The sequence below is a fragment of the Ranitomeya imitator genome, chromosome 2 (assembly GCF_032444005.1).
Source record: "Ranitomeya imitator isolate aRanImi1 chromosome 2, aRanImi1.pri, whole genome shotgun sequence".
NCBI lineage: Eukaryota > Metazoa > Chordata > Amphibia > Anura > Dendrobatidae > Ranitomeya > Ranitomeya imitator.
The window spans coordinates 37,649,910-37,661,084 of NC_091283.1; the positions used below are offsets into that span (position 1 = coordinate 37,649,910).

The window sequence follows — 11,175 nt, forward strand, 5'->3', positions numbered from 1 at the left end:
CAGTTGTGGGTATAACTGTGGTAATGAGACAAAGTCCGGCAGGATTGTAAATGGCCGGTAAGTGTCGCAGAGGAAGTCTGCGCGGTAAGCCTGTAGCATTGTTGTTCTGGGACCTGTAGTCTCACAAGTATTTGTATAGTTTATAGAGGGTGGCTTACTGGGATAGTTTGAAGAGCTGGGCGGGTCGAACTAGCCACACACACCTCCCACCTATGTGGTTACAACTATGTAATGTGACCAGGGTGTGGGTCACATGGTTCAGAGTGTATGGATCTGTTTGGTCCATGTGCAAGGTCCTGGAAGAGGACAGGTCTGTGTTGGAAGCGCCTGTGAGTGGAGACTTCCTGGAAGCACGTGGAGAGACCGTGGACCTGGATGGTCGGTGTTGGAAGCTCCTGTGAGTGGAGACTTCCTGGAAGCACGTGGAGAGACCGTGGACTTGGACGGTCGGTGTTGGAAGCTCCTGTGAGTGGAGACTTCCTGGAAGCACCTGGAGAGACCGTGGACCTGCAGAGCCTGGGATGGCTTCTGTGTTGTCAAAGACAGGACGGACAAGAAGTCAGCATGAGGAGCGGAGCTACTGGAAGGTAACCCCGGACAAGGGAATTGTAATATACGGCAGAGAGGTTTATCTGCTGCATGAACAGACTGGTGGTCGTGATATGTTCATGAATGTAATGAAATGGACTCTACGTTATGTGGTTTATGCTGTATAAATAAACAGTTTATGTGGAGAAACCGTGCCTGAGTGCTTGAATCCCGTGCCAAGCGAGTGTCCCCCAACCCACTCAGGTAGCGCTATCACCACAGTAGTCTAATCTGAAAAGGAGAGCTAGGAGACTGATCCTTATGGAACATCACTGCTGCAGCCAATCAATGGCCACTGGTTGTCTGCAGTGGTAACGTGACATCTCCTTGTTGGAAGATGAAGCGGTGAGGGATACTGAGTCTTATAGTTGTGTGTGTGTAATATATATATATATATATATATATATATATATTATTTTTTTTTTAATTTTATTTCAGGACCACCATGTGACCATTTGTAAAAACAAGGTAAAGTAGTGGACAACTCCTTCAATCAGGCTGGAACAAACAAAAGGTTAAAACACATCGGCTAATTCATTAAGGATGGGGTAGCGCACGCTCGATCTACGTCAGCCTTATAGTACACGTCGCCAAATTAATAAAAAGGTGCACAAAACTTAACGAATTCGACGCATCCTCTGAGTGACGCGCAACTCCAACATGCTACTCTTCTCTGCCATATAAAACATGATCACTTTTGATGAATTGGATGAGTAGGCATTTACTTGCCGGCCTCTACTCCTCCGCGGCTTTACCCATTTTGGCAGAGCAGAGTCAAACTAGCGTAAAAACTTGAAAATTTCCACAGGAAATTTGTTCCTTTTAAAGCTTTTGCGACACTTTTCTGGCATAAAAACCTAAAAAAATGGATATTTACTATAACATGTTACTGCCTTATCTGCTGTGGGGTGCAGGATCCGAGCCTGCATCTTCAGCAGCAGGCGTCATCTGTAACATACGGCCTGGCTCCGAAAGATCCCTGGCCGACCTAGTGAAGTCGGCCATATTTGTACACCTATTAGGCAAGGCGAAATGTAGGGAATTACTAGTGATCAATATGTAGTCCCAGTTTTGCTGCCTCTGGAATAAGACTGGACTGCAATACCAGACAAAGTCCATGGACCAGAGTGGCGCTGTTCCTACGGGATTGCTGTTTTTCTAACTTAATACAAGCCCTTTGGGAGGCAGGATTACCCCCACCCAATATTTCTAAGACAAAACTAGTGGTTCAAAAGAGAAGAATAATTATCAGTGGATCTTTCTGAATGCATATCTAGCTTTGACTCAAACTTCCAAGTGTGATTCCAGCCCGAGAAAAGTAGCAAATATTGATAAGGAATTGATTAAATAAAGGTAAGGATAGATTAGGAAAAGATAAGGAATTCAACTTCTGAAACTGCAGTGTTGGAAATAAGTGGAAATCTGATGTCACCTCTCATTAATATCATGGGTGGAGCTGTTCTCGTGAACCACAATTCCTATAAAAGTAGAGGAAGCAGAACAGGATGAAGAGGAGAGACACAGACCCAGCAGCACCGAGATTACACGGACTAACCAGCCATGAACAAGTGGATTGCAGTCGCCTTTTTTACTATCCTGGCATGCCATTTGGGTAAATAGCAATTAATATGTGATTTATGGGATTATGGGGGGTTTAGTGGTGGACCGTGCACTGACTGATACTATAAATCTGGGCTACGGTCCTGAAGGATTACCGTCCATGTGCCTACTATATTTGTATTGACTATAATTATGATGTATTAATGTTTGATTCTGAGCTGAGACAGTGCGGTGGAGTATAAGGAGAATAAATAAGAAAATTTCTAAAAAGTAAATAGCGCTTTCTATATTTGTCAATATTATATAACTTCTTATACTATATAGGGAAGCTAATGTCTGGGTATAAGAAAATTACGGGATAATTTATACTAATGTATATCATGTGTTGCATATCATTCATATTGGTATGTAAAGAAGAAATGACTTTGTGTGCACTGTGCTGCGTATACATGTCATGGTGTAGTAGAGTGAGGACGAGATGACACTACTGTGTGCACTGTGCTGCGTATGCATGTCATGGGGTAGTAGTGTGAGGAGGAGATGACACTGCTGTGTGCACTGTGCTATGTATACATGTCATGGTGTAGTAGTGTGAGGAGGAGATGACACTGCTGTGTGCACTGTGCTGCGTATACATGTCATGGTGTAGTAGTGTGAGGACGAGATGACACTACTGTGTGCACTGTGCTGCGTATGCATGTCATGGTGTAGTAGTGTGAGGAGGAGATGACACTACTGTGTGCACTGTGCTATGTATACATGTCATGGTGTAGTAGTGTGAGGAGATGACACTACTGTGTGCACTGTGCTGCGTATACATGTCATGGGGTAGTAGTGTGAGGAGATGACACTGCTGTGTACAGTGTGCTGTGTATACATGTCATGGTGTAGTAGAGTGAGGACGAGATGACACTACTGTGTGCACTGTGCTGCGTATGCATGTCATGGGGTAGTAGTGTGAGGAGATGACACTGCTGTGTACAGTGTGCTGTGTATACAGGTCATGGTGTAGTAGTGTGATGAGGAGATGACACTACTGTGTGCACTGTGCTGTGTATACATGTCATGGTGTAGTAGTGTGAGGAGGAGATGACACTACTGTGTGCACTGTGCTGTGTATACATGTCATGGTGTAGTAGTGTGAGGAGGAAATTATACTGCTGTGTGCACTGTGCTGTGTATACATGTCATTGTGTAGTAGTGTGAGGAGATGACACTGCTGTGTACAGTGTGTTGTGTATACATGTCATGGTGTAGTAGTGTGATGAGGAGATGACACTGCTGTGTGCACTGTGCTGTGTATACAGGTCATGGTGTAGTAGTGTGAGGAGGAGATGACACTACTGTGTGCACTGTGCTGCGTATGCATGTCATGGTGTAGTAGTGTGAGGAGATGACACTGCTGTGTACAGTGTGCTGTGTATACATGTCATGGTGTAGTAGTGTGAGGAGGAAATTATACTGCTGTGTGCACTGTGCTGTGTATGCATGTCATGGTGTAGTAGTGTGAGGAGATGACACTGCTGTGTACAGTGTGCTGTGTATACATGTCATGGTGTAGTAGTGTGAGGAGGAAATTATATTGCTGTGTGCACTGTGCTGTGTATACATGTCATTGTGTAGTAGTGTGATGAGGAGATGACACTGCTGTGTGCACTGTGCTGTGTATACAGGTCATGGTGTAGTAGTGTGAGGAGGAGATGACACTACTGTGTGCACTGTGCTGCGTATGCATGTCATGGTGTAGTAGTGTGAGGAGATGACACTGCTGTGTACAGTGTGCTGTGTATACATGTCATGGTGTAGTAGTGTGATGAGGAGATGACACTGCTGTGTGCACTGTGCTGTGTATACAGGTCATGGTGTAGTAGTGTGAGGAGGAGATGACACTACTGTGTGCACTGTGCTGCGTATGCATGTCATGGTGTAGTAGTGTGAGGAGATGACACTGCTGTGTACAGTGTGCTGTGTATACATGTCATGGTGTAGTAGTGTGAGGAGGAAATTATACTGCTGTGTGCACTGTGCTGTGTATACAGGTCATGGTGTAGTAGTGTGAGGAGGAGATGACACTACTGTGTGCACTGTGCTGCGTATGCATGTCATGGTGTAGTAGTGTGAGGAGGAGATGACACTGCTGTATGCACTGTGCTATGTATACATGTCATGGTGTAGTAGTGTGAGGAGATGACACTGCTGTGTACAGTGTGCTGTGTATACAGGTCATGGTGTAGTAGTGTGATGAGGAGATGACACTGCTGTGTGCACTGTGCTGTGTATACATATCATGGTGTAGTAGTGTGAGGAGGAGATGACACTACTGTGTGCACTGTGCTGTGTATACATGTCATGGGGTAGTGTGAAGAGGAGATGACACTACTGTGTGCACTGTGCTGTGTATACATGTCATGGGGTAGTGTGAAGAGGAGATGACACTGCGTGTGCACTGTGCTGTGTATACATGTCATGGTGTAGTAGTGTAAGGAGATGACACTGCTGTGTGCACTGTGCTGTGTATACATGTCATAGTGTATTAATGTGTGGGGGAGATGACACTGCTTGCTGTGTGCACTGTGCTGTGTGTACCTGTCATGGTGTAGTAGTGTGAGGAGGAGATGACACTGCTGTGTATATACATATCATGGTGTAGTAGTGTTAGGAGGAGATGACACTGCTGTGTGCACTGTGCTGCATGTACCTGTCATGGTGTAGTAGTGTGAGGAGGAGATGACACTGCTGTGTGCACTATGCTGTATGTACATGACATGGTGTAGTAGTGTGAGGAGAAGGTGACACTGCTGTGTACAGTGTGCTGTGTATACAGGTCATGGTGTAGTAGTATGAGGAGATGACACTGCTGTGTGCACTGTGCTTGTTATACATGTCATGGTGTAGTGGTGTGAGAGGGAGATGACACTGATGTGTGCACTGTGCTTTGTATACATGTCATGGTGTAGTATGAGGAGATGACACTCCTGTGTGCACTGTGCTGCATGTACATATAATGGTGTGCTAGTGTGAGGAGATGACACTACTGTGTGCACTGTGCTGTGTATACAAGTCATGATGTAGTAGGGTGAGGAGGAGATGACACTGCTGTGTGCACTGTGCTGTGTATACATATCATGGTGTAGTAATGTGAGGAGGAGAGTACACTGCTGTGTGCACTGTGCTGTGTATACATGTCATCGTGTAGTGTGAGGAGGAGATGACACTGCTGTGTGCACTGTGCTGTGTATACATGACATGGTGTAGTGTGAGGAGGAGATGACACTGCTGTGTGCACTGTGCTGTGTATACAGGTCATGGTGTAGTAGGGTGAGGAGGAGATGACACTGCTGTGTGCACTGTGCTGTGTATACATATCATGATGTAGTAGTGTGAGGAGGAGAGTACACTGCTGTGTGCACTGTGCTGTGTATACATGTCATCGTGTAGTGTGAGGAGATGACACTGCTGTGTGCACTGTGCTGTGTATACATGTCATCGCGTAGTGTGAGGAGGAGATGACACTGCTGTGTGCACTGTGCTGTGTATACATGTCATGGTGTAGTAGTGTGAGGAGGAGATGACACTGCTGTGTGTACTGTGCTGTGTATACGAGTCATGGTGTAGTAGTGTGAGGAGATTACACTGCTGTGTGCACTGTGCTGTGTATACATGTCATGGTGTTGTAGTGTGAGAAGGAGAGAACACTGCTTTGTGCTCTGTACTGTGTATACATGTCATGGTGTAGTAGGGTGAGGAGATGACACTGCTGTGTGCACTGTGCTGTGTATACATGTCATGGTGTAGTAGTGTGAGGAGGAGATTATACTGCTGTGTGCACTGTGCTGTGTATACATGTCATGGTGTAGTAGTGTGAGGAGGAGAGTACACTGCTGTGTGCACTGTGCTGTGTATACATATCATGGTGTAGTAGTGTGAGGAGGAGAGTACACTGCTGTGTGCACTGTGCTGTGTATACATGTCATGGTGTAGTAGTGTGAGGAGGAGAGTACACTGCTGTGTGCACTGTGCTGTGTATACATGTCATCGTGTAGTGTGAGGAGATGACACTGCTGTGTGCACTGTGCTGTGTATACATGTCATCGCGTAGTGTGAGGAGGAGAGAACAGTGCTGTGTACACTGTGCTGTGTATACATGTCATGGTGTAGTAGTGTGAGGAGATGACACTTCTGTGTGTACTGTGTTGTGTATACGAGTCATGGTGTAGTAGTGTGAGGAGGAGATGACACTGCTGTGTGCACTTTGCTGTGTATACATGTCATGGTGTAGTAGTGTGAGGAGGAGATGACACTGCTGTGTGCACTTTGCTGTGTATACATGTCATGGTGTAGTGTGAGGAGGAGATGACACTGCTGTGTGCACTTTGCTGTGTATACATGTCATGGTGAAGTAGTGTGAGGAGGAGAGAACACTGCTGTGTGCACTGTGCTGTGTATACATGTCATGGTGTAGTAGTGTGAGGAGGAGATGACACTGCTGTGTGCACTGTGCTGTGTATACATGTCATCGCGTAGTGTGAGGAGGAGAGAACAGTGCTGTGTACACTGTGCTGTGTATACATGTCATGGTGTAGTAGTGTGAGGAGGAGATGACACTGCTGTGTGCACTTTGCTGTGTATACATGTCATGGTGTAGTAGTGTGAGGAGGAGATGACACTGCTGTGTGCACTTTGCTGTGTATACATGTCATGGTGTAGTGTGAGGAGGAGATGACACTGCTGTGTGCACTTTGCTGTGTATACATGTCATGGTGTAGTAGTGTGAGGAGGAGAGAACACTGCTGTGTGCACTGTGCTGTGTATACATGTCATGGTGTAGTAGTGTGAGGAGGAGATGACACTGCTGTGTGCACTGTGCTGTGTGGAGATAAGAATGAGAAAAATCAATATTGTGTTCAGTGTTTTGTAGATATGAATTGCTTTGTGTTTTTCTCCCTTTTAGGCAATGCTTTAGAATGCTACACCTGTGATTACGGTACCTGTGCTATTCCCTCTAAATCCAAGTGTGACTTGTTAGACGTATGTCTGACGGAGACAATGAAGTCAGGTAATAAATACACTGGACTTTAATTGTAATTGATGCCTGACTTTTAATGTTGGCCACCTCCATAGTTTGGATTGTTAGATGAGATTCCGCCTTCTCTGAGCCAGGAAGTGATGTCATTTGATGGATGCAGGATTGATGACATTATTTGGAGCAGAAGGTCAGATGAGCGTTCTATCGACGAAAGAAATGCGATAACTTTACTAACTGCTCACAAATTTCCTAAATGGTGGTAGATGTGATCTAGCGTTTGGCATAAGAAAAATAATGTGGACAGTGGGGACGAGAAGCAGTTGGCAAATGATGACTTCTAGGCTTTGAGTCCATGGAGCCCTTGGGGCACAGCTCCCACCCTTTGCTTCAATATTGCTGTTTTTCTGTAGATTTTCACCCAATATGTGCAGAGAACATTGAACCCACTTCATCAGGGGCCCCACAGGAACCACATGGTACATAGTGTGTAGGCCATTGCTAGTGGCTTGGGCTCCATGGGTTGTTGAAACATTTGTCAGCATTTGGTTCTTGATCATCTCAACAGCCTCTAAGCGGTTGTATACAGAATCACAACGAAAGGGGAAAAAACCCAAACAAATAAAAAATAGCTGTGGCTAATAATTTGTGGGGTTTTTTTTGCTACTTTTTTCTCATTCTTTCCTATCTCTGTGCTTTCTCAGGTTCACTGTCCTTGAAAAAGAAGTCTTGTTCTTCACCCACAAATTGTTTGAAGGACTCTGAGACCACGTATGCAGGCGTAAAAGTGACCACAACTCCTTCATGCTGTTATTCCCATCTCTGCAATTCGGCCACCATTCCTTCAGCATCCATCCTAACCGCCATTTCGATCCTCATTTCACTGTGGGTGGCCCGACTCTGAGGGAACTCCTAAAATGCCTACGATGGTGACCTGAAGTCCGCACCATCTGCCCGGTCACTTTTGAATACTCATATAATCGGCTTTGTTTGCTATTTTAATTGTTAGCCGCTCACAGTACTGGAGACTTTGGTCCTTTTTGGCCCTTGGCTGTCACCATTTCAGTAGACCAATCCCCATTTCAATGGCTCTCCTCACTTTGAGTAGTCGGCTTGTAATACTCGTCATACTTGTAAAATATGTTGGGTTTTTTTTTATCATTGAAGTATACTTTAGATGAAATAATTAATTTCCTAAAGTTAAATTATCTGCTATATACAATGGAGGTTCAGCCTGGTCTTGGTCACTGTCTCTACAAGTCTGATGATAGCTGATACTCCCTCTCACAGTGCCGAAAAAGTGAGGAGCCCAAGATGCCTGAATTATTGCTGATGCTGCTGTAATCACAGGACTTTACTAATTAGCAAATTCCTTCTTCAAACTCCCAGCTTTTAATTTGACCTTTTTTTGATAAAATATACAAGTTATTTGAGATACAGATCTTTAACTCTCCCTTTTCTGTATCTTTTGCGGCAAGGAGAAAGTAATGGTCCGCAGTAATTCAAGTATCATCTCATTCTGCTCCCTACTTAAAAGCAGATTTCTACATTTTGAATTCTAGATTGGAAACTTGAACTTTGACGAGGGACAGGTCACAAATTTATTTTTTTTTTGAGTGGATTGTTGGAGGTATAAATTAAGGAAATCCTCCAGACAAAACCCATATATAGGGGGAAAATGTATCAAGCATCTCTCCTACGCGTGCCACCATGAATGAGTCTTTCCTGCAGGATTCCTTTTAAGAATCACTTCTTACTCCAGTTTTATAAAACCCTGCCTTTTGATATGATATAATATAAAATAAAGAACAATTGTATTCTATGTTCTATTTGTGACTTTTTGTGTCTTTTTTGGGGCAGACGTTGGATGTTCTCCTCAAAGGGTGGATTTCCCTTTTCTCAAAAAGCGTTCTATGAAGCGAAGAATAAGTTGTAGAGGGTTTCGATCATCTCAAATTCCCTTATTTTTGTGTTCACCCATCCGTGAGCCAAGAAACATGGCTATTAAAGGACATATTTTGGGAGAACGGGGTCTATGAACTATACGGAAAAAGCTGACCCGATGAGGAAATCGGCAATATTTGATAGGTTCTACTCCGATCGTACACTAATCTTAACACTTCAGTTTTACCCATTAGAGGGGGTGTACTTGAATCAGAGACATTTATATTGAAATCAATATGTCTGGTAGATGAGTGTTCCTCTGGGACCCCCCATATATTTGGAGAATTCAATTCCTGACCCCATGCTGAGCAGCACTATTTAGGAAGAGCTGGCCCTGCTTGCCTTGCAGTTTGAGAGTTGTCCATTTCCAGAATTCCCAAAGAGTCTGTTAATTCTCCCAGATTCAGCGCCATTCTTATCTAATGGTTGTGTCTGGTATTGCAGTAAAGCGGGAATCCGCTCCGCACCTCGTTGGGTTTCTCAGTTGACGTGTCCCTCAGAGATTGGGGTGTGGATCAATCAACAACATAGACCGGATTTTTGGGCAGCAATTTTGAAGGGAGGAATTTCAAGGACGATCTCCAGCAACTTTATTGCAAATATAACATTTAAACCAAAGTGAAATTTTTCCGCAAGAAATAAATTCCCTAAATGTTCCGAAACTCGTCAAAGACAATAATGGATTCAGAATGGTAAGATTTAGCACCGTGCAGCTTAACGTTCCACTCTTGCACTTTGCTGTTCTGACCCGTTCAGCTAATTGGGGTGAGGCTTCGTTATATAATTGCAGCTATTAGACAGAATGCAGTTTCTTTCCTACAACAACAGACGTTTGGAAGAACTTCAAAAAAAGCCGGGATCACTGCAATGTGACCGACACTCCCAAAGCAGCCTGCCAGGAAAAGAGTCCAAATGCCAGTCTGGGTTAACTCATCGGAAATATCTGGGAGAATCTTCAGATGACAGGAGTTGGTCTTGCAAAACGAAGCTCTAGGGCAAAGATGTTGAAAGTAGCTGCACTTAACTAATGAACCTTACCTGTCCTTTTCCAGAACACCTGTAGAAAAGCATGATATCGATGCACTGATATACCAAAACAACTGTTTAACATGTCATTATTCTGATACTCTGTAAATAGCCATTCACTCTATTTCATTAATTGGCTCTTCTTCATCAGCATTCCACCTGCACTATAAGTGCTGGAACTTCCATTTCATAAGTTCCTTGTATGAATTGCTCCTGCAAAATCTTGTCTGTATAAACTGAAAGCTCACGTCTGTCATATTTGTATCAAGTTTCACAACAGAAATGCAGAGACAAAGATGCGCCCAACTTCAATCCATTACTAAGTCTCTGAGGCTAAAGAAATATTACACTTGTCAAAAGGCAGTACACAGGAAGTTAGGCAGACGAGAGCCATCCAGTGACCAGAATGATTTTTACAGATGAGATAATGTAATTTGGAACCAAATCCCTAAATTCATAAGGTATCAGACTAACTAATACTTCTACTCACCTCCGGTGCCATCCCAGTGGTCTTGACACTGCAACTCCCAGGGATTACATGACATTATGTCACGCAATCCCTGCAACCAATCAGCAGCCACTTCACTCTCCTTCGGACATATCACACACATTCAGAGGAAGAGAGAGAGAACAGCAGCTCGCTCTACCTGTGGATGTGTGTGATTTGTCCAAAGGAGGTGCTGCTGAATGGCTGCATTGAAAGCGTGACATTGTCATGCAATCCCTGGGAGTGCCAGTGATGACACAGCTAGAAAAGTGTGGGTAATACAAGTGAGTATAAGTGTTATTATTTTATTGGGGTCAACATACGGATTGAGAAGGGGTTGTCCGAGTAGTGGACCAACCCTTTAAGTGAGAAATACAGCTAAGACTGCATAGGGTTGAGGGGTCTGTCAAAGGGAGAGCTGAGTGAACCTGTGAGGGTCCGTGCAGGAGGGCCACATTTGCACATGCGCACCAGGTAAAAAGTCCAAGAGTTTGTTGAGAATCTGCTTGACCCTGGTATTGTCGAAAGCGCTTCATGGGAAAGAGGG

General features: G+C 44.2%; 1 protein-coding gene across 1 annotated transcript; it reads left to right on the forward strand.

Moving 5' to 3' along the window:
* The first annotated feature begins 2,043 nt into the window (after positions 1-2,043).
* On the forward strand, positions 2,044-8,993 carry LOC138661659 (prostate stem cell antigen-like). Its single transcript, XM_069746496.1, has 3 exons — positions 2,044-2,200; positions 7,100-7,204; positions 7,876-8,993. Exons 1-3 carry the CDS (start codon positions 2,149-2,151, stop codon positions 8,073-8,075), a joined length of 357 nt encoding a protein of 118 aa, XP_069602597.1. The 5' UTR covers positions 2,044-2,148; the 3' UTR covers positions 8,076-8,993.
* The last annotated feature ends 2,182 nt before the right edge of the window (positions 8,994-11,175 follow it).

Excerpts from the sequence above, each read along its gene's own strand:
- LOC138661659 (XM_069746496.1), top strand. The coding sequence starts at position 2,149 with ATGAACAAGTGGATTGCAGTCGCCTTTTTTACTATCCTGGCATGCCAT. Across the intron at positions 2,201-7,099 it reads TATCCTGGCATGCCATTTGG|GCAATGCTTTAGAATGCTAC; the intron begins GTAAATAGCAAT and ends TCTCCCTTTTAG. Across the intron at positions 7,205-7,875 it reads GACGGAGACAATGAAGTCAG|GTTCACTGTCCTTGAAAAAG; the intron begins GTAATAAATACA and ends GTGCTTTCTCAG.